Source organism: Scardinius erythrophthalmus, assembly GCF_964197995.2.
Source record: "Scardinius erythrophthalmus genome assembly, chromosome: 13".
Classification (NCBI taxonomy): Eukaryota; Metazoa; Chordata; class Actinopteri; order Cypriniformes; family Leuciscidae; genus Scardinius; species Scardinius erythrophthalmus.
Window position 1 is genome coordinate 36,113,994 of NC_138233.1, and position 24,028 is coordinate 36,138,021.

At 39.0% G+C, this 24,028-nt stretch overlaps 1 protein-coding gene across 2 annotated transcripts in view; it reads right to left on the reverse strand.

The window, feature by feature from the left end:
* Window positions 1-3,718: 3,718 nt before the first annotated feature.
* Window positions 3,719-24,028, reverse strand: part of gria3b (glutamate receptor, ionotropic, AMPA 3b) — a gene marked incomplete at both ends in the record, with an annotated part of 146,837 nt that continues 126,527 nt past the window's right edge. The window contains 3 exons of one of the 2 annotated variants that reach the window (XM_081383316.1): window positions 3,719-3,964; window positions 5,089-5,203; window positions 11,898-12,145. In XM_081383316.1, the coding sequence (XP_081239442.1) occupies window positions 3,719-3,964; window positions 5,089-5,203; window positions 11,898-12,145 (609 nt within the window). Of the gene's footprint in view, window positions 3,965-5,088; window positions 5,204-11,021; window positions 11,137-11,897; window positions 12,146-24,028 lie in introns of both variants that reach the window. The other variant, XM_081383315.1, reaches the window with a different exon arrangement.

Sequence of the window (24,028 nt, forward strand, 5' to 3'; positions counted from 1 at the left end):
GAATTGTGAAGAGCTCCACAATGGAAATGACCTCCTATGTTGCAATTTCATCTGCATTCCAGGTATCCCACACTGCCTTATTGCCCCTGGTTGCAAAATCAGAGACTCTGCCACAGCCATTGAAGGCATGGATCACAGGAAGGGCCTTGGATTTGTCAGGACCCAGAGACTTGGCAATCTCATGGGCAGGTATGTACAGTATCTGAAGTTCTTGCCAGTCCTAAATGCCACCCACAACTACTCAATGTCCAGCTCTGACACATGTGCTATGGCTAGAACCACAACAGTTGGTCCCCAGGGTGATCTTTTTAAATCCTTTTCTTGCAGCATCCACCCCATGGAGTAGCATCATTGTATGTGGCTCTTCATGTGTGCAAGCTGATCTGATTCTTGTGGGTGAGATGATTGGGTCCGCATGTGTAAACAACTTGTTTGGTAGTCGACATTTCCAAGGTTCCTGGCCAGAAAGTAAAGAGCTCTGTTTTGTTTTTATCCACTCTCAGGAAGCCTTTTCCGAGCACTTCTGGCACATTAAAGGGGTGGTATAATGCCCTTTTCACGAGATGTAAAATAAATCCCTGATGTCCCCAGAGTTTGTGTGTGAAGTTTTAGCTCAAAATACCTCACAGATATGTTTAGATAGCATGTTAAACTTGTCACTTTTTGAGGGTGAGCAAAAACGCACCATTTTGTGTCTGGCCCTTTAAATGCAAATGAGCTGCTGCTCCGGGTCTCAAGAGCTTGTGTTTTAGCAGCTCTGATTACCTCACGCAGACACACACTAAAATGACAGAAATTATTCTGCCTTTTATGTTAAATGGAGTCAGACAAAGATGGAGAGACTCAAGAAGAAGTGACAACACGTAGAATGCAACAGGATATCTCTGAATGGTTAGTTGATAAATTTATGTTACTGATGTGGAGTTAACTATCTTCAATTAGCATATTCTGTCATGATAATCTATAAATCGCTCGTATAGGAACTGTTTTGAGATGCACACAGAGTGACTTTCTATTGCATGTGAAAAGACGAGTGCTACAGTTTGAGCTGACTCACAAATGTGCTCGACTACAATCACTCTTCCTCTTCTCAACATGGACTGCGTGTTCCCGGGGGAGGGGTTTATGTCAATTTTAGGGTTGGTGATGTCACTAACCCTGCAGGAATGTCGTGTAGTCCCTACCAGCCGTTTGTTGTAGTCCTTAAAAAGCGATTTCTTTAAAAGCAAATATCTCCCTTTGCTTTGAACTTTGAGCGTTGTAACTTTGCAGATGTTGTTTATGCTCAAACAGCAACATTACACACTAACTAAAGTTAGAAAAGTCAAATCATACTCAACCACCCCTTTAAGCTGGTAACTTCATAGCAGTCCCATACAACATCCACTCTGTTGACCATTTCAAGTTTCTCTTTTAATATAAGGTATGAAGATCTGTCTGGAAAAGTCATTGAAGGTTTTAGCTACGCCTGGTTTCTGCATGTTGATGACTGCTGACTCATTTAATATTTAGACCTCACTGTCTGGGGCACTGTTTCGTGAGGCACTGTCTGGGGCACTTCTTATACTGTTTCCCTTGTTTGAAGTGAGAGTGATGGAGGGTAGGCCTGAAGAAGTTTTCTTGGTTCCCATCACTGGTCTGACAGGCAATGTAGAGTCTGGAAAACAGTGCACAGTCGTTTTTCAGCGAGTTTTGTCTTAGACTGTCCTCTTATCAGAGCTGTTTTAAAAAGAGGGAGCTTGTTCCTCTTCAAATGGGCAGTGATGCGTTTTGTGCCCTGCATCCTCTCTGCAACAAAGAGTTTGTACTGCTCTTGTCTTGGCCCATCCTCTGCAACTCGAACAGCATCCACAACAGCTTGGTCTGCTAATTCTCTTGAGTTCAGCTTCAGAAGGTTGTTGCTGTCCTCAATCCCGTCAACCAACTCACATGTCTTGAATTTCAGCTGGACACTTTTGGCCTGTTCATGATGTCTGTTTTCAGAGACACTGCTGAACTCCATGGCATTCTCAAACTCATCACTTGGTACACACTACAAGATATTTGGGGTGATTTTGAACCAATTTCTCCCCTTCTGACAATGCCAGGTAAAGTCACGATTATCTTGATGGTTCTACAAATTATCTTATCAGATTTTCCTCTGGTGTGAGGTGTGTTAAGAGTGACCGAATCTGCTCGGAAGAACGTCGGAACCGCCCCGATCAGAAATCCTATTGTGTTGGGGGAACCCCGAGGACAAATGCGCGCATACTCTGGAGATTATGACATGAAACGAAACAATACCCAATCAGAAAGCGAGCTGACGGAAGACTCACCTCCAGCTCATGCTGTAACATGTAAAGTTCATGTTCACACCGTCTCCACGATTCCATCTAACTTTTTTTCTGTAAGGGTAGGGACACACCCAACCCACGCCAAAGAACGAGCGCTGATGAAAGCTGATTGTGTTGACTAGAGTCAACGGTGCGGAACACACCGGAAAACTTAAGTCGGACGACGCTTGGTGCTTGGCTTAAAAAGCAATCCATACACTATAAGCACCATTTCTTCGTGCCAGTTGTCCACCATGTTTGTTTACTTTAAAGTCACGTTTGATGCAAGAGATTTTGTAGGATTTCCCGTGTTCACAGGCGGGACTGTGTGTGAATGTAATCTGTTAGTGTGTGGTGTGCTTTCCTGGTCACATTCGCGGCACTCCACACTGTATAGAGGAACAAAACAGATAAATCTATGATTTTTTATCGTCATGTTTGTAGTCTCTCACATTCTGAAAATATTATAATATTTTAAAAATCTTTTAGTGTGGCCCCAGCTTCAGATGATATTCTCAGATACTACGATTTCATTATAATCCTTCTCACAATGTCACTGAATTCACCATTAACTATTCACCTGAACATTTTATGATGTTGTATATGGTATCATTGTAATCCATCTCTGAAAATGTCCAGGGCCGCAAACTGTACATGTGTACCAAGTTTCATGCTTTAATGAAAAAGTGAACATAATTTTCACCTGGACTATAATGTATTAACTAAGATGAACTAACAATGAGCAATACATTTGATTTAATGTTAGTTAATAAAAATACAGCTGTTAATTGTTTTTTCATGTTAGTTCATGGTGCATTAACTAATGTAAACAAATACAACCTTTGATTTAAATAACATACTAGTACATGTTGAAATTAATATTAACTAAGATTAATAAATGCTGTAGAAGTATTGTTCATTCTTAGTTCATGTTAACTAAGGTAGTTACCTTATTGTAAAGTGTTACCACAATAATAATTGTAATATATGTCCTGATTTGATATTATTGTCAATGATTTCAGATGATAATGATGGCGGGTCTGTTCCTCCAATCTTCTACTGTATTGGTTTGGTTTGTCCAATTGTTTTTTTTTTGTTTTTTTGTCTGTGCCAAACGATACACATGTAGAACATGGATTTCTTTCACTATTTCCTGCCAGAGTACAAATATTAACAGAATGTGTTTCCATCGCAGTCTGACTGATGCAACCGTTTGAAAACAAGCCAGCGTTAGGAGAGAAAAAATCAGCCAGAGAACGCTGCACTTCCCAATTGATTCCATTATCTGGAATTAATGACATTGCGAGGACAAACACAATCTCCGGCTTTGGCACACACGCACACACACAAACTCACTCTCTCACACACACACACACACACACTCAGGCGGCGTAGAAGCATTACCGTTAGATCTTCACGCTCTCCGTCCCGTACACGTTGTATCCTTCTCGGTACGTGGCAAAGTTTTGCGTGTTGGCTGGCGGGGCCGGCTTATAGCTTTGTGCGTTCTTTTCAAGTTTCAACCGTTTGGCTTCGGCACGGGACTTATAACAGAACTCTATCAAAGCCACCATCATGGCCAGCCCTAGTCCACCAACCAGAATATAGAAGACACCAGCAACATTGCTCAGGCTCAGTGCACTTGTCTTGTCCTAAGAGAAGCGAGGCACATAGTTAGCAAATCTGACAGTGGAAGTCATGTGACAAAACACACACTCTACAGCTCATCTATCAAGCAGGACTACTGACTATATCAAACACATCTCTACTGCTAAAAGAGGAATCTAGATTCCAATGGGGAGTTACATCTATGATACGGCTCATCTAAAGCTCTAGCTCAATGTAAGTTAAAGTCAATCTGGACCATAACTGGTGAATGTAGATGTTTTCTCTAACCTGATCTTCTCATTGGCTTCTTCATGTATCTGAGGAAGCTGGTCAGTTACGTACAGGTCAGACCTCTGACTTAATAACCTTACTTTAAACAACTGCCTTTCCATCCTTTAACCTTCAAATTAATATTTTGACATATTTTCTACACCAGAGTACTGAGTTTAAGAATCAGTCCAACCATTCTGCTGCAGTTTACCCCCCAAACTTGTCCATTAAAAATTTGTCCATTAGTATTACACTATTTGCCGTTTATAGAGATGGTTTTTACTGCTGCATTTCGACTCCTCTGGAAATTCACTTCACTTTCTAAACAAGACGAGTCCACCTTCGCTCCTTTAATGAAATCCGTCACGACGTTGGTGGTTAACGACTAATCGAATAGGCCTTCGACAAATAAGTAACAACACTAATACATCAAATTTTAAATTCGAAGTTTGGTGAGTAAGAACTGCAGCATAATGGTTATTGTGTCATTTATATCAAGTGAAAAATAAGCAAGAAAGACAATTGGTATGCAAAAAATGTATCTAATCTGTTGATCAATTTGCACTTGTAACTAATTCCCCATTACAAGATTTATCATTACGGCTTTATTTGAAGGCATTCATTGGATAAAATACTAAAAACAAAAACAAACTAAAAAAACAGAAAAATGTTTTTCATAAATGATCTGATCATCTAAAATAATAATGCATGGGGAATAGTGCAAAACTCTAAGCCACATGCCTTATTTTCTTATTTTTTTCTTATCTGTGGCCATGAATTATTACATTTACACATGAGTTAAATCAAGCTATTGACTATTGGCTTGTTCTTTGCATATGAACAATATGTCAAAATGCAATTTTTTGTGAATCAGTACAAAAGACCTGCAGCGACTGACCTTACTTCCCGAGTCCTTGGTTCCACATTCACCCTTATCGTACCACCATTTGTTTTTCAGCTTGGCTAAGATGCCTTGTTCACTGAGTTTCAATACTGCAAGGTTTACAGGAGTTCTTCACGTGGGAAATAACATAAATAACATTATATTATGTTATTTTATGTTATTCAAGTCTTAACTACTTCATACTTTACAAAGCGATAAAGCAGGGCTCCTGGCCATTATCAACACACATGTGGCAGGCATTCTGACTAGTACCTTCCATTCACCAGGGCTAATCTAGTGTGCCAGGACCTACCCGTATCGCTTTGAGTAATCGGCATACACTGTTAAGAGAAGAGCGGGCAGGTTTCTGAAGAGATAAAAGCTATAAAAGCAGAGAAACTTCGTGGTTAATTTGATCATCTGAGAATGTGGATCTCCACTGGAACCCTCGACTGACTGACAGACCAACGAAAACTACCAGTAGTATTTTGCTCAGGCTGAGGAGAGTTGGCGTTAGGACTCTGTGAACGGATTATAGGCGGAGAGCACAAAGAAACCAAACAAGCAGACACACACACAAAAAGTAAACAAGACCGTACACACAAACAGTCAAAGCATTTACCAAGGAAACCTTGTGTTCGGGTGTTTAAACGCTGCCTACTGGAGTATTGCTACGTTTTGCTAATCGGTGGCTACGGGGACTGTGAATGACGTTAGCATTAGCGGCTAACGAAGCTGGGACTGTTGTAAATAAACAATCTACTTGTGATCAAAAATTGACGTGGCGGACGTTTTTGGGTAGTTATACACCGTTAGCATAACACTACAGGTGTTTCAGATGACTAAAGTCAACATGAAATCAAAATTTGCCTTCATCACAATGCAATAACCTGCTCCACCTCTGAAATGTCCACAGAATAAAAAATAAAAAAGTTAGTTGTGGCTTTTTATCTCACAATTCTGATTTATTTTTTCCCCTTGCAATTCTGAGTTTATAACTCAAAACTCTAAGAAATAAAAAAAGAATTGCGAGTTACAAACTTGGAATTTCGAGAAATAAAGTCAGAATTGTGAGAGAAAAAAAAGTAGCAATTACTTTTCTTTTCTTTACTTTAGTTTCTTTACTTCTAAGCTTCCATACGGCACAATTGATTTTGTATATTGTAATGTTATAAATAAATACTAACAATTTCTGAGTGAAAATTGTTTCAAAGTAAACCCTAATCAAGTAAATCACTTTTCCACAATATGCAATCAGTTCTTGCTGATTGAAATAAAATCATTTTCTTGTTGAATATCACATTTATTACGGGTTGCGTAATAAACCCGTAGTCATTTCATGTTGACTTTAAGTGCATTGCTAGCCTAAATATTATCGCTACAGAACGACATTTTTCTAAAATAAAGTTATGTAAACTGCTATGATTGATTTTTCTAAAAACTATAATAGACTGTTTTGTTTTGTTTTTTTTTTAGAGAAAGAAAATTTTCTTTATAATAGAAAGCCGTGCCATCACTCGTCTAGACATAATTAGTCGCTTAAATGTTCTTTACATTTCTCATGCCTGCTGCTGATTTAGCTTTGTGGTCCTAACATTTCTTTTAGCTTGGGGAGAGACATTGATTAACAACGTAATTATCCAGAGCGACTGCAGTGGGAAACCTATCAGCAGCCAGGAGGATGGCAGGGGCCGAGAGGAGAACGGGCTGTGGGACTCGTGATGTCTGTTTGTTGCAGGTGGCTTAATGTGGGTTTTTCTCCTGTTTTTCTCTCTGTTTGTTGTGTTTTTCCACAGCTGGGTCCAGACGCGCCACTGTAGACTCACTGCATTAGATCATTAGAGCTAGCCCATCCACTGCGTGCCGACTAATGGGGGCTTCAAATCACTGCAAACTGCAAAAACAGAGAGCTGGAACAAAGAAGGTGATTATGAAAGCTCACATAACCTTTCACCTTCATCCACAGGCAGGGGGCACAATGCTTTTGATTGCACTGAAAAACCTGCTCCTTTGTTGCTAAAAAAGACTTTAGGCCCCATTTTCAGGAATTAGACAACTATGAAAAAGTTTCCGGAAATGACAATTAAGTCAACATGAAATCATTATGTTCTGGCTGAATACACATTTCTGGTCTAATTGGGCACGGTTGTGTATGTTCTCTTTGAACAAAATGTGAAGACTTGCACGCCTCAGAAACGGCTTTTGTTTTTGGAAGATGTCACCTATAGGCCAAACTTATGGAAGCTGGTTTCCGCCACAGAATAAAACATTCTAAAAGATAATTGCGACTTGTTTTTCTCGCAATTGCGACTTTATATCATGCAATTCTGACTTTATTTCTCAGAATAACGAGATATAAAGTCGCAATTGCGTGTTATAAAGTCAGAATTGAAGATATAAGATATCAGATACAGATATAAACTCGCAATTCTGACTTTTTTTTTGCAATTGTGAGTTTATATCTCCCAATGGCGTGTTATAAAGTCAGAATTGCAAGATATAAACATGCAGTTCTGACTTTATAACACACAATTGCGACTTTATATTACGCAAATCTGACTTAAAAAGTCAGAATTGTTAGATAAAGTCGCAATTACCTTTTTTCTTTTTTATTCTGTGACGGAAAGAAGCTTCCATACACACTTGCAATGAAGGCATGAGCCTTTTTCCAATCCAGGCTCATTGGGAAAACATGTCTGTGGCGGCACAAAATGATATTATGCTGCTTCTCACGCGTTGCAGTGGCGCTGAAATCCTGTTCAGTTTCATCTGAGACGAATGAATGTGAATCTGGCAACGTTTATTTTGTTGCTTTTAATATATTTTTAGCTTTCCTGTCGCTCAAACAGTAGAGCATTGGTGCTTGCAATGCCAAGGTCATGGGTTCGATTCCCAGGGAAAGCAATAACTGATAAGAATGTAAATGTGTTCCTTGAAATGCAATGCAAGTCGCTTTGGATAAAAGCGTCTGCCAAATGCATTAATATAATATATATGTAATGCTGCGATTCAGAAATGAAATGTCTGGTAAGTGGTGCTAAAAGTTAAAAGCACTAAAAATAGGGCTGTGAAACGATTAATAGCATCCAAAATAAAAGTTTGTGTTTACATAATATATGTGTGTGTACGGTGTATAATTTTGTATATATAAATACACACACATGCATGTATACTGTATATATATTTTATAGATAATTTATATTATATATAAATATTTATATATACATATAAATATGTTTCTTAAATATATACATGCATGTGTGTGTATTTATATTTATAGACCCCTATACCCCCAAAAAGCCCTAGAAAATAATGTACCACCTACATTAAACCCGACCCTAAACATAACCAATAGTGTAAACAAAAGCAAACGTGAGATAAAAACACATTTGCTGAAGAGACCATGACATTTTAGCATTTTAGCTTTAATTATGCCTCGTGTTTCATAGGACTCGTACCTGAGTGCTCCACATCTCTAGTGCACGGCTGTACCAGGTGAGCACCCAGCAAGTTTATTGTGTCAGAAAATATGAAGAAAAGTGTTATGTATTGTTATGTTTTTGCAGTTTTGCACATTTTCCCCAATGAGCCTGGGTTACCTTTTTCTGTTTTAAGTATTCCAGCCTTTCTAAAATCTTAGTATGCAATTATTATCAGTGCAGTATTTAATTCTGGTTAATGTTAATGTAATGTATGTGTATATATATATATATATATATATATATATATATATATATATATATATATATATATATATATATGTAAGAGTTCAGATGCAAAAGCCTCTAAGTGCCATCTGAAATTTTCTTCTAGAATGATTATTTTTATCAAGCTTGAATATTTAAGTTCAGCAATTTCACTTAAATTACATTTAATATGTAATTTTCATTGCCATTTGGGTGAAATTACTGAAGTTAAATATACAAGCTTAAAAATGATCATTCTAGAAGAAAATTTCAGATGGCACTTAGAGGCTTTTGCATCTGAACTCTTCATATATATATATAGTAATAATAGCAAATAACAACAGCCCTACATAGTTGATTTGAACAATCAACAATCACAAAATTTCACTCAGAAATGTCACATACATACAATGCGGCGAATGCCATTTCATGTTGACTTTAAATCAAATGAAAAACTTCCCAACAACCTCAAAACTGAGATTATACAACGTATTCAAGCACTACATTTTTTTTTTATATTGTTAAGTGGTGAAAAAGCTAGCATTTACAATTATAAATGTTATGCAAATGTACACGGAACTATTTTGGTAGATTGCAAGAAATTTCACTTAAATTGAAATGCTTTTAGTGGTTACGTAAATCCTTTTTACATGTCGAGAAAATGTCTACTCTATATTGCATTTATTATACAAACTACATCCGTGCTCCTGCAAAATTGAAGGTCCTGAAAATGAGGCTTTTAACGTTACACTTTCATGGAGAAGTCCGGGACACACGTGAACGAGCAGTTAGCCCTCATCATGTGTGTCCCCATTTTTACTATTATTCTCAAAATAAACAACAACAACAACAACAACAGTTCCATAGAAAATGGCCCTTCTGTACAATGTGAAATGAATTGGAAAGTCTAAGAGTAGCACGTCAGCTAATCTTCACCTCCACACGAGTAGAAAATAAGACACGTCCCCTGCTGTGTGGGTTAACATCGCCCTCGAGGAGCGCGGAAAAACAGCCAGGATCAGATGCAGGAGTGGATTTCTGATCCTGTGTTCAGATTGATGTGGAGATGGGAATTCTCTTGTACATGTGCTATTCATAGCCTCTCAAGACTCAGATCACATCGTGTGTGTCAGTGTTTTCTCTTACCAGCCTTGATGAGACTAAACCTACAGGTTTTTAGTTTCTGTCAGACATTAAAGCTGAAGTGGATGTTACAATGATTTTTCCTCTACACACTAGGGGTGTAACGATACCCTCGTGTCACGATACTGAACTCGCGATACTCCAAGACATATGATAAAAGGTTAACAAAAAATAACTTGATTAAAATGGTAAATTTGGTTATATAGTGTGTGTAAATGAATAGACTTGGACTTGGTGCTGGAAACCCAAAGCACAGGACAATAGAGACACCAGAACAACAATATTCATCATTCTGAAGATGAAAATACACAATTATTTTAGACGAATATGCTTGCACTGACTAGATGTTTTTAAAATAATGTCGGACACTTTTTACTGGTAACATGAGACATTTGGCATTATCGGGACCCACAAATATTCCCCCTTTGCATCATTATACATTATATTCAACATTATAGTTTAATGTAGCACGGACACTAAAACTCATTTTGGGTGAAGTCTTCACAATACAGATTGTTGTATTTTAGTATTGCGATATATTGTGACACGATATGTATTATTACACCCCTAGTAGGTTGATTCTACTAGGTTTGGAAAGGGACTTTACACACTTCCGCTTTAACGTCTGGCATGAATTGGTGATAAGTAGCATTGTTATTCTACCCGAGTTAAGAAAACTAACTAGCAAGACCAGGTTACCGTCCGTGGACATCTGCCAAGCAGAAGCGAAGCGAGAAGGCAATCTGAGATCTCTCTTCACTGTCTGCTAGGCGGACGTTTCCCACGATTCCTAAAACACGAACAGTTCACCGGTCTCGGCGCTAACGTGGCTAATGAGCTAGCGCAGCTCCAGCTGCTAACTGACGTCGCTAACATCTGTGGGTGAGCGCTACGCTAAAGTAAGAGCACTTCTCCTCAGTAGGACAAAATCACACTGGTCGTTTTCTCTCCTCCGTTAGCCAAGTCAGGGTTCTGGTTTTCTCTCAGATGGCACATTAATGTGTGGGGTCACTGAAAGGATGCGTTTGTCTTTGGATTTGGTTTGGCTCGGTTCAGGAATAACAGGCTTGCCGATTACTCTGCACTATGGTACCCGATTTCGGTGACATTGAGGCTGACCTTGGAGTCACCTCCCCCGCTGCCGCACTCTCCCTTGTCGTACCACCATTTGTTTTTCAATTTGTCCAACAGGCCTTGCTCATTCAGTTTTAAAACTGCCAGGTTAACAGCATTTCTTGAAACAATAAAACATAACTTGTAAGAAAATGCACAGGTCTGTGAGCAATCTAATGCATTAGCATAGTAGTAGTAATGGTAACGTTACTGAATACGGTGAGCTACTACTACTGAGAGTCAATTATAGATAATCAGAATGGTTGAAAGAGCACAATTTGGTTAAGAATTTCACCAATATGAAGGTAAGAGACGCTCAGAGCAAAGAAAGTGTTAAATAGTCAAGGTGGCATGGAGGGTTACGCTGTCTCAAACTGAAGTGTGCGGGATGGGGACATTGTCATTGAGAAGAAAAGTAACAACAACAAACATCATGCAATTAACATTCGTCACAAGTGACAGCGCAGCTTTTACAGGCTAAATTGAAAAACCGTTGAACTGTTAAATTAAAAGTGACAACACGACAGTCAGGAAGGACAGCCACACGAGACAGCGAGAGAAAGATCGAAGGACGAGAAGGACAGCAGAGAGACGGGAGGGGACGCAGACACACACGCACACAGATGAGAAATGATTGCCACTCGAAATGATAAAAATCTGGTTGAAAAACTGGAAAAGAAGACAAACATTTAAAGAAGAGAGCACTGATCAGAAGCATCATTGTGAATCAAATAACAATCAAAATGCATTATACCGTTACCTCTTTGTCATAATAGAGGGGGTGGGGGAGGGGGAGGGGGGAGAGGAAATGACAACACAGGACATCAGGGTAGGTGGAATACTATAACAACATGGAGAATATTGTTATATTATTCCACCCACCTTAATGCTGAGCCTTTGGGGGTCGCCACACCATAGCCTTTAGAGTCCAGATTGCCGCCCACTTTCATGGTGTCGCAGGGCTTCCTCTGCTCAATGTATTCGTTCATGGTGGATTCGAGAAGAAAGGCGAATTTGCCCTTCGACTTTCGTACCCGTGCCACTCCGTCAGGCGTGGTCTTGGCGAAGACGGAGGGCTCGGCCGATTTCATGTACGACCACATTTTTTCGTACACTGCTATTTTGGAACGCTGTGCGAGGGAGACAAGAAAAACACATACGGTCGGGTATCAGGTCATGTCACACAGCAAAATGATACAGAATTACAGACATCAGGGTGTTACGATACCCTCATGTCACGATACCATATTATTGCGATACGCCAAGACATAATAAAAGGTTAACAAAAAATGTACTGTTGATTAAAATGGTGAATTTGGTTTTATATTGTGAGTGTAAATGAATAGACTTGGACTTGGTGCTGAAACCCAAAGCACAGGACAATAGAGACACCAGAATAACAATATTCATCATTCTGAAGATGAAAATACAGAAATATATGCTTGAACTCTTTCACTGACTAGATGTATTTAAAATAATGTCGGCCACTTTTTACTGGTAACATCAGACATCTGGCATTATCAGGACACACACATATTCCCTCATTGCATTATTATACATTATATTCAACTTTATATATAGCAGTTTAATGTAGTTCTGACACTAAAACTCTGAAAACTAGATTTTTTTCTCACAGAAATATTCATTTTGGGTGAATTATACATAATATAATATGTTTATAAAATGTAGCGTAGAAACCGTCCTAGATTTGATCTTGCGATCATTTCTCAAATGTGTGTACGTGAATGATATTGCATACTGCACACTGATAAGATGCAATATATAAAAAAATATAAATTGTCTTGACGGCTGAAACTAAATGAATGAAAGCTACAGTCAGAGGGGTTTTCACCGACGACTTGCACTCAAACTTGAAAAGATTAAATTTGGAGTTAGAATAAAAGCCGATCTTTTCTTAAAACCTTGGAGCCCATTTTTAATTACTTTAAGGAGACAAGCTCTGGATAAAACACAGCCTAATTAATATCATTAACATATAAAAGAGCTCCAGTCAACGTCCAGTGCTTTACTTGAGAACGACGAGCGGCAAGAATTGCTTAGATTTCCTCGTTTAATAAATGAGGCCCTATGCGTTTAGTTCACAGTAAGTTTTCTGCTAATCTGCAGTAAGCCGAGTATGGTATACTTGCTCTAACTGTCTAGCGTTTGAGTTTCATCATGTTATTTTGTCATCCAGCATCAGATCTGATTGCCCTCGCCTTTGGCTATGTAATTAAAGCTGTGACAGTTGAGTGTCCAACATTCACACTTTTTAATTAATTTGAAGTGCACTTTTTCTTGTGGGAATTTTCAATGTGAACACACTACTCCCACTATTTATACTATAAAACGTCAAAGAACTGCATAACTGCGCAAACTAGGAAGCGCATCCAGTGTATTAGCTTTGTATGCAAACCTATAACAAATTCAATATGTAATTGTGTGAATGTGAAAAGAAGCGAACCAAAACACTTTGCATTCACAATGCGCGCTCTCCACATTTGTCCTGAACGGGGAAATCTGCACATGACAGGCATTTCTGCTCTCCCGTGTGTTTCCAGTCAAAATACAGTCCCGCTGTAGTCAATCATTTCATCCCTTAAACTTACCTCTGATCACCAAAATGACATATTTAACTATTAACTAATGTTGTATTTAAATGTGCTTTAGTTATCCGGAAATAGTGCTGAGGTCCGACCAAAGATATCCATGCTAAAGTGGAACTATTGCAAGTAAACACTAGGCACACTTTAAATATCTTGATAATTTACAGAGATCATACTATCCTTCCTAATTGTGATGTTAAAAACATTTTAGGCTTAATATTAAGAAATGTGCATTGTATTTATATCAGTAAGTGTCAAGCGATATGTCAGTAAATATGGATCTGTAGTATACTTAAATGTATTTTAAATACATTTTCGAATCGTTTTTTTTCACTTGGGCTGCCCTAATACAGATGCGTCCGGTTTCGAAGCTGAGAGTTTCAACAAGGCCAGACAGTCCATTGCAGTTCCTCTGCAGAATTATTGAATGCGTCAAGGGGAACATACATAATGACAGCATGTGCCAACATAGACGACAACTGCATCAGCAAAAAAGTCCCAGCGCTTTCCTTCCAGAGCACCAACGGGAACAGATGGGCACTTCGTAGGACCGTCGCTAAATGCCACAATAATAGAGCCTTAAAAATCACCAAAGAAGTTTATGGCAGGGCTGTTTTTCAGAAAGCACTTGTGTTCAGTGCCAACACACGAGCAAACACACATCTGGTGAGTGGAGAATTAAACCTGGCAACTGAAAGAGAAGTGTCCGTGGCATTTCTTACATCTGGACTAGTCTGATGTTTAAATAAAGTCAAAGGATGCCTTCAACCCACTGTGTGTGTGTGTTGGAAACTGTTAAATGTGATGGTGGATGTGCAACATTATGTGCTGTGTTATCATGGGAGTCGTTATATATCAAATGATTGTTATGTGCGGTCATATACCAGCTGAAGAATATGAGGCTGTGTTTACTGCTGTTCCCTCATCATATTCCCATAGTCCCTCAAATACACATCTAGACTATATAATAAAGACTAAGATCTTCTTCATCATCAACTCTTGTGGGATGTTGTGGAGCTAAAGTAGAAAAGAAAAAGCGCAGCATATCAGAATCTGAATATAGATGTTAGATATTATCTTGGGTAACAGGGTTGAATGGCTGACAAATCCAGTCAACGCTACAATTTGTAGAAAGGGAGCAAATTGTCACTTCTTGGGTTTCACAGTTTCAATTTTGCTACCGTTCATGCGGTTTATTTCATAAAACGCATCCCTCTCCAAAGAAAATAGTATTGTTTTGCTAATAATGGGACACTGATTTGTTGGCAGGTTCCTTCTGTTATTTGTACTCTTCCTGAAACAGATTCATTTAGAGGAAGATCTGAGGGCGAAACCGTCACAGCTGGGACTCCAATGGCATTAAATATAGTGGATTTTTATCATGATAAGTCATAATATGAGTGCTATTAACTGTGAATCAAGACAACAACTGAACACAGAGCCCACAGTGTCCACCTCACTGTTTCTATTAATAATGGAGACATCACTATCTGTAATTAAACCGCTATCAAGCTTGATAAACAACTGAGTTTCCCATTTTCAAGTTTTTGATCAGTAAGATTTTTAATGTTTTTAATAGCAGGGCTGCATTTATTTGATTAAAAAAAAAAGTAATATAAGTAATATCGTGAAATATTATACCAATTTATTTTTAGTGATCAAAGCTGAATTTTCAGCATCATTACTCCAGTCTTCAGTGTCACATGATCCTTCAGAAATCACTGATGATTTCAATGATGATGCTCAAGAAACATTTAATATTATTATTAATGTTGAAAACAATTATTTACATTTTTATTTCAGGATTCTTTGATGAATAGAAAGTTCAAAAGAACAGCATTTATCTGAAATCTAAAGCTTTTGTAACATTAAACACTACCGTTCAAAAGTTTGGGGTCAGTAAGAATTTTTATTTTATTTTTTTGGGGGGGAAAGAAATAAAATAAATCAATACTTTTATTCATCAAGGATGAGTTAAATTGATCAAAAGTTAAAGACATTTATAATGTTACAAAAAATTATATTTAAAATAAAAGCTGTTCTTTTGAACTTTCTATTCATCAAAGAATCCTGTTTTTTTTTACACGATTGTTTTCAACATTGATAATAACGATGAATGTTTTTTTAACATCAAATCATCATATTAGAATGATTTCTGAAGGATCATGTGACACTGAAGACTGGAGTAATGATGCTGAAAATTCAGCTTTCATCAGAGGAATAAATTACATTTTACTATATATTCAAATAGAAAACAGTTATTTTAAATGGTCATAATATTTAACAATATTACTGTTTATTTTTTTTAATTTCTTTTACCAAATAAATGTAGCCTTGGAGAGCAGAAGAGACTTCTTTTAAAAACATTAAAAATCTTACCAATCCCAAACTTTTGACTGGTAGTGTATAAGACAAAACTAGTTCTGCATCCCAACAGGCTTTTCATCTCTCCTAAATGGTATGCAAGATGGATAATTAGTGCTTCATAAATCATAGTGCATTGAGAATAGTGTCAAAGGTGCAGGATATGTCCCAGAACTGTCTTCCTCAGAAGTGTACACTTTCCCACGGGTGCTACCACAGATGAATATAGTAGGAGTACAAAAGTTTTATCGTCTTCTTTTTAAATGATATGTTTCTGTGGTTATACCTTGTGTTTATTTTATTTCTTTCTTTATCTCTTTTTCACATGGGGTTCCTCGAAGGACCATATAAATATACATTTTTGTACCATGACAAAGTGTTTCATCTGATACATGCTTACATCATGATGTGGGGTCAAACCCAAACTCCACTGCCTCAACTATAATGGGAAGCGCTTAAACCTTCCTTCGGCGAGACAGTCCTACAATAGCAATTTGGGTCAAAAGAGAGTTGTTGCTCTGAAACTGTCTCCATTCTGCTTCAATATGTCACTTCAGCTACAGAAGATGTGGGAATAAATACTCCGATAGAGGAGTAGAGACAGGGCGACTGCTCCTGACCGACTGCGAGAGTGACGTGAAGTCGAAAGCTCAACCATCCTCTCCTCCCTTCAGTTCTGTGGAGCCGCACCGGAGCCTACATTGTGCCGAGCTAGGGGTCATATCATTCAGCTCGCCAAATGAAAGTGTCAGCGCACTGCAGACGCACAGCCTAGCATATAAACTTCACATTAGAGCCACTTGGAATGGAAAAGAAAGTGTTTACCGCTGCTCTTGCTCTACGGGGCCATGAGAGGTTCAGGAAGACAGGTATTTTTTAGAGAGCAGAATTAAACAGCTCTCAGTGTGAAGACACGAGTCTCTATCTTACGGGGGACAAACCTGCTGTCACCAGAGCCACTGATGCCCGACAGCTTCAGGATCTTTTGCTTTGTGTTAGGATGTCATATTCTGCAACGGCTCTCTGCAGCAAGAACCAAGAACCCTTTTCGGCTAAATAAGGTTCTCGAGTTGGTTAAACTGCAGGGTTCTTTAGAGAAAAGTTTCCCATTGAATAGGTGTCAGTTTATGACTCGCAGATAAATAGATTAGATATTTTAAAGTCCCCCTGTGGTAAAAAAGCTTTTAATGTTGTTTATATGTCTGTGTGGTGTTCTGGAAACACTTTATTTTAAGGTGTCATTATTACAGTGAAATTATATATTTAAGTACTGAGTACTTAAGCAACTATATGTTCTTACAGGGATAGGATTAGGGTTAGTTGCATGTAATAATGCATAGCTTACTGTTATTACTATGGAAAGTACATTTAACATATGTAACAAGGACACTGTAAAATAAAGTGTTACCAGTATTTTTAATATGCTTTAAGACAAACCATGTGCAAACTCATAAGTCAACATCCTAGGATCCGTTAGCTCCTGCACTAAGCCATCCGACTGATATTTCTAAATAAGCTCTAACTTTAATAATGTTAAAGGGAAAAAAAGGCTTCTGGGGGGGTGTTTGGCTCGAGGTCATGGTGCAAAGGACCCTAGGTTGATTTTACGCCGAACCATCCCTTTAAAACTGCAGTGAACCAAAGACAGTCTCAAAAACACGCTTTGAAATCAGTCACAAACTACCTTGTAACCAATCAGATCAACGTGTGATCGTCAACGAGTGGATCTCTGAGCTGAGTGAGTGAGTGGAGGCGGGGCTCATTTGCATATTCATAGAACCACGTATACTAAATGAAGCATGGGTGTAGAGTTAAGGTCTTTGCACACCGAAATGTTCGCACGTTAAAAAAATAAACACGACCTTGCATTGTCAATCACATTTACACACTGCCTCCGAAACTCTAATCCGTCAGAATTTTTTTGGGATCGGGTTCAATCTTCTGTGCTTTTCGCATCTGTAGCATTGTGAGAGGTGTTTTGACAATTCAGAGCCACCGTACAAGCACGCGCCAAAATCCAGAACTGTTCAGGATCAACTGGTTCACGGAAATTGGTGTTCTTCTTTTTAATATGTGGCTCCAGTATCGCTAGCAAAGCATCAAACTGAGCCACTGACATCCTGAAGTAATCTTTGAATTGCTCGGGATAATCCCGCAGAGGTGGAACTCTCCGAACTCTCCACGCAATCTCAGGACTGGATGGACCAAATATTTATTTTTCTCTTTTTAAGAAGAGAGAGGACAACAAAATCATCCTCTCTGCTTGAAGACTCCATTTTGTATTGATTTGTGAATTTTTCCACAATGGAGTAATACGCATCAGACTCAGTGTGCAAGGTTTATGTGTGTGACGAATTTTTAGGATGACGAATACGAAAAGACGCATATGAAAATTGCGAAAGGACCTTTACCCTCAAGCTATTTTAATGGAGAAATGGAGAATTTATTTTCAAAGAATAAATGCTTAAATTTTGGTGATCAAAGCTGAGTTTTAAAGGATGAAATCATTACCAAAGGGGGACTTCAAATTCAAAGCCAGGGCTAGAATCACTTGAAATGACCATAAACCAAATTAAATGACCATGAGCCAAACCATGCAACATGTAATATCACTTAAAGTTTGTACATGTATTTAATAATAAGTTTATCTGAACAAGATATTTTTTGGACAGACAATAATTAGAGTATATTAGAGTTCAGAATCATAACAACACGTTGGTGTAATAATCTATACTGTCGCTGTATGTCCTGAGTACACACGTTCCACACATTGCAGGCTGCTTTCATCATGCTCCTCTCTCAGCCTCTCCTCATATCTCTGTCCTCGCCATGAGCTTATTATGGTGCTGTTCACATCCACCTCATATCTCCCGCTCCATCTCACTCTCCACTACAGCTTTACTTCTGAATCATTTGGTTTGGAGATGGAACATATTTCTCCCGAGTGCCCAATGCTTTTTCTGCAGTGTACTGCTTGAGTTGTTACTCGCCGGGAAGCTTTACTCTGTGTACTATGTGTGGATATCATTGCATTACATAAAAATGTGTGCTAAGAGTTATTTTATTTAACTCACAACTGTCAGACATATCAGTCTGTGTCTTCTGGAGTTTTAGCCAGAAGGTCCTGAAATTTCAGTCCATGAGGTGCATTTCATTTCATAGCCAGGCATATTGTTCTGTATAATGTATAAGGTTTAGTTCCCCTATCCCATAATTCCTCAGCTGTGAAAGTGTTTTCATGCTTTGGGCAAACATTCTGGATGCAGCTTGTGGAGTTATGCATGATATATTGGTCTGGATTTGAAATAATATGCTCTGAGACTTCCTGAGCCTTTCCTGCACATTCAACATTCATTTAGAATTCAATTGTTGTAACGCATATAAAAGTTTAAAATACGTGGAAGGAAACACTGCATGACTAACAGCGCAGTGGACTGGACAGGCCACCCAGAGAGGTCAGGCTATAGATTGATTTATTGCAGCTATTCAGAGTTTCACAAGCTCAGGCAAACCTGAACCAGACAGCTCTTCCCAGACTCAACCTGAACTCACTCAAGAGTAAGAAGAATAGAGGCTCAGGTGAAGGTGAAGAACAGAAGCATAGCCTTTCTGTGTGGTCTGTCCAGTCCAGAGCACTTTTAGTCGTACAGTGTTTTCCTATCATGTTTTTTAAACGTTTATACACGTTACGACAATTGCAGAGCCGCAGAGATAGTGTTGGCAAAAATCCGTCATTAGCAATATGGCACGTCCTAAAGGATGCTCTTCATTTTGGTGTTCAGTGAAGCGCTACTGGGAATCTGCCTGCTGCCATCACACTGTAATGTGCTTTTCGAGTTTTACTCTCAATGGTCACACTTTATTTTAGGTGGCCTAAACTACTACTGTATGTACTAACAATAAATACCCACAAGGCTATGCACTCCTACATTTCCTGCTGATGAGTTTGAGGTATGGTTGGGTTTAGGAGTAAATCTAGGGTTAGGGGTAGGATTATAGGGGTTAAGAGTTTGTTTTTGGGTTAATGGTTGTGTTACAGTCAGGAGAAGCATTAACAGCGTAAGGACAACTGTTTATTCAATGCAAGTACTTTCAATGTAATTAAAATGCACATAATTAGTAAGTATATTATATCTAATGGTTAAGTGCATAGTAGTTAAGGCCATCTAATATAAAGTATAACCCACTTTATGTTAGGTTTATGTTTGTGTTTTCTTGTTTTCTGTGTTTTTTCCTGTGTCCTTTGTTCTCGCTTCTCATTTGTTGTCATAGTTACTGATTTGGTTTCCCTCATTGATTCTGTTCACCTGTGTCTCATCCAGTTTCCTTTGTTAGCCCTGTGTATTTAAGCCCTGTGTTTTAGTCACTCCTGGTCGGTTCACATTTGCATTTAGTGTGGTTTGTGGTTTTCCTGTGTTCCTACTATTTATTCTCCAGCAATCACCTGTAAGTTTAGTTTATTTAAATAATTTATTTAAATAATTTTTTTTTTCAAGTCTCTGTGTGTTGATTCTTCAGAAGTCTTCTTCAGAAGAAGAACCAACCGATAAGAATATGGAGCTAGCAACTATCCACTCACTCACCCAAAACATTATCCTCACCCTTGCAAAAGATCCCTTGACTAGATACATAGAGGAGTTCCTCAAGCTCAGCCACCTGGTGACCAGGAGCGAAGGCACCTTAACAACCTGCCTCTGGATTGGGCTGAATGACCACTTTTACCAACTGCTACCAGTAGGTGCTACCACATGCATGCTGGCACAATACATGGATTATGTGCTGTGGCTGTCTGTCAGCAAGATAAAAGAGGACATCACCACTCAGCTGCAACCTCCCCAGCCCATGTCCACCATCTGTCATCATCCATCCTCATTCCAGTGACCCTACCAGCTCTTAACTCCTCCTTAGTCCTTCCCTATTCCTCCAGAGCCCAGCCAGCCTTCAGCCACGCACACCATGGTCCATCAGCCAGAGTCCACTGCTGACTCAGAGCACATGTCCTCCACAGAGCCAGGGCTAGATCAAATGGCAGATGTAATTTTTGTCCCAGAGCCGGAGCCCATCATGGAGTCATCATTATCCATCCCAGAGGGTGCATTAGTGGTGTTGAGGGCATGGAATGGAGTACAGCCCACACTCCCGCCACTGGTGTGTGCTGTGCCTGGTCCACAAGGAGTGGTATGGTGATTTGGATGATGTCCTTCCCTAAATTCTCCAATCCCTGCTGGTCCTGCCCAGCCTCAAGTCGCCATCATCACCGCGGATCTCGCCCTGTTTCAAGTCTCCTTCGTCGCAGCTGGTCCAGCTCAGCCACACACTTCCTCCTCCTCTGATAATGTCGTTCAGTTCCTCAGCCTGACTCTGCTGACTCCCTTCAGCCCCTCGGCTCCTCCTTCAGTGGCTCCGGCCAGCTGCTCGGATCCACCTTGGGCTTTCAGGTCTCCAGCTCGATCCTTTGGCTTCACCTTGAGTCTCCGAGCCCTGGACTCCACCTCGGCACTCCGACTCATCTGCTCCACCTTTGCTCTACGCTCCCTCGGCTCCACCATTGCTCCACCGGGCTCCTCCTTCCCTCCGGTTTTGCCATTGTCCTCACTCCCAGCCTCTGCGCGGGTCTGCCAGGCCCCTCTTCACCTCAGTCCCGCGAGCCTGCTACTCTGCCTTGGCCCTCCAGGCCTGTTGTGTCACCCTGGGTCTTCATCTTCTCTGCTCTGCCTGGGTCTCCACTTTGCACTTCTCCGGACCGATTATTGTTCACTTTGGTTTCATTTTTATTACCACGAAAAAATATTATCCGATTACTTGATTAATCATAAAAATAATCAGACAATTACTCAGTTACCAAAATAATACTTAGTGACAGCCTTAGATTAGTTAAAACATATTAAAATGCACCTGCATTGTTTTGCATTTTGTGACTTTTAGTAGAGTAAAAAAAAAGTCCATTTATATATGTCTTCATTGAAGATTTCATAAAAAAATATTGTTAAAATATATTATCTCGTCTCGTGAGCTATAAGTGTATTGTCAAACCCCTACTTACTATTAATTGTCTAATAAAGGTATATTTAAAGCACTTAATTTAAAGTGAAAGCATTTTACTGTTTTAAAATAAGGTATGTGGTCAACAAGTTAGATCGAAAGGATATCTGAGCTAATTACACAATAATAATTTATTAGTGACAATGAACACCGAACTCACTAGTTGTATATAGCCTATTAATGTGTTACCAATTTTGCAACTACAATGAGTTAACTAAAGTTTACATAAGTGCTTTGTTTATAAAGTGTTACCTAGTCTTTTTTTTTTCTCTCAGCAGTAATGGCATGGTAGCATGTCCAAAAATGTCATTGCATTCTCTGTTTATGTGCCCTTGCGAATTCAATGACCTAAATGTCTAGATTAACACTGTGTGACAAAGAAAACATTCTTTTTTACACAGCTTGTTTAACAGAAAGCAGAACAGTAGTAGTATTACACAAGTGAAATACTACTGTAGTCAACACAAAAGGAAGGGTTTCACTTTATTTTGATTGTCTACTTTGAAAACATTCTACTAGCTATACGTAACTTTGCAACTACATGTCAACTAACTCCCATTAGACTGTTAATAGAGTGTAAAGTTAAGGTTATATGGGTTAGGGTTTGGGATAGTAGAATGTCTGCTGGGGAGCATCAAAATAAAGTGTTAGCAGATATTAGGCAGACAGTCTACTAATACTCTGATGACTGCTAGTTGACATGTAGTTGCAAAGTTCCTTTTAGTTAGTAGAATGCCTAAAGTGGACTATCGAAATAAAGTGTAATCAATTGAAATTCTGTGTATATGAGTGCTGAATGTGGTGAGGCGAAGGCATCTCCTGAGTGAGTCAGCTGCTTTTCTTTATGTGAGAAACAGATGTAAGCACCTTGAGAAGATATTGATCAAGGATTACATGCTATCCACAACCGCATCTCACCACCTGCACACTTTCAATTAAACTGTTTGTTTTAGAGGAGAAAAAATAATCTCCATTGTCAGTAAGACAAACTGAATGACACTTCGCTGTTTGAGATTTTGACAATCTCTTCATTACTCTAAAAACTGTCAATGAAGAATGGCATTTTAACAGCATCAGCCAGCTCAGCGCAGGAATAACCTGAACCAACTCTCTCAATCATTACAGATTCCTCAGGGCCAGAGGCACAGTGATGGTTTTAAATATTAAAAAAGAGTTCATGCACCATATCTGCTTTTAATAAATGTAATATTTCATCTCTTCAGGGAGACAGCTTTCAGTTTAATGTGACTCGACCATCCATCCTCAATAAGATAAGCCTGTAGTATTTGAGTGCTGTTCTGTTAAAGGGGCAGTATGTAGAGTAAAGAAACCCTTGTTATTAGTGACACCGGTGGCCGTTAAGTGAACTGCAGCCAGCAGCTTATTGCTCGTGCTCACACTTGTGTATATTTGAGACTATACTTTATAGATCTGGCTATGTGAGACTATGGACCCTATCTTACACCCGGTGCAATAGACCCCTTTTGCGCCTACGTCACGGCGCTAGCTGGAGGCAAAACAAACGGAAAACTGGAGGCGGCCAATACAAACCAGCACAGATTCAGCTACATAATAAGGAGCTTAAATTATTATTTTTATTATTAAAAGTCATCTTGTTGTGTTCTTGGGTGCAAGAATCAATGAAAAAGGAGTATGCTGTATCTGGAATTTTTATTTCTAGAAAATATTCAGATCATTAAAATTGCACCGTAGTGTCACTCTTTACATTGTCGTCTTGGCGCTGGCTAGGCAGAACTGCGGATCGCACCACACAAGTCTTTACATGACCATTCAGCACATAGTTATATTATAGGCATCTAAATATATTTATATGTCCTCAGTTTCTCTTTACCCTCAGTTTCTCTATCGGGTCGGTGTAGAAGTCAGGCCACTCAACCGGAGGTAGCGTTAACGTTAATCCTGTCAGTTCGTCCATTGACTGAGCGTGTACGGTCATCTGGTTCCGTCCGTTAAAATTAACTTTTGCAAATAACAATCGGC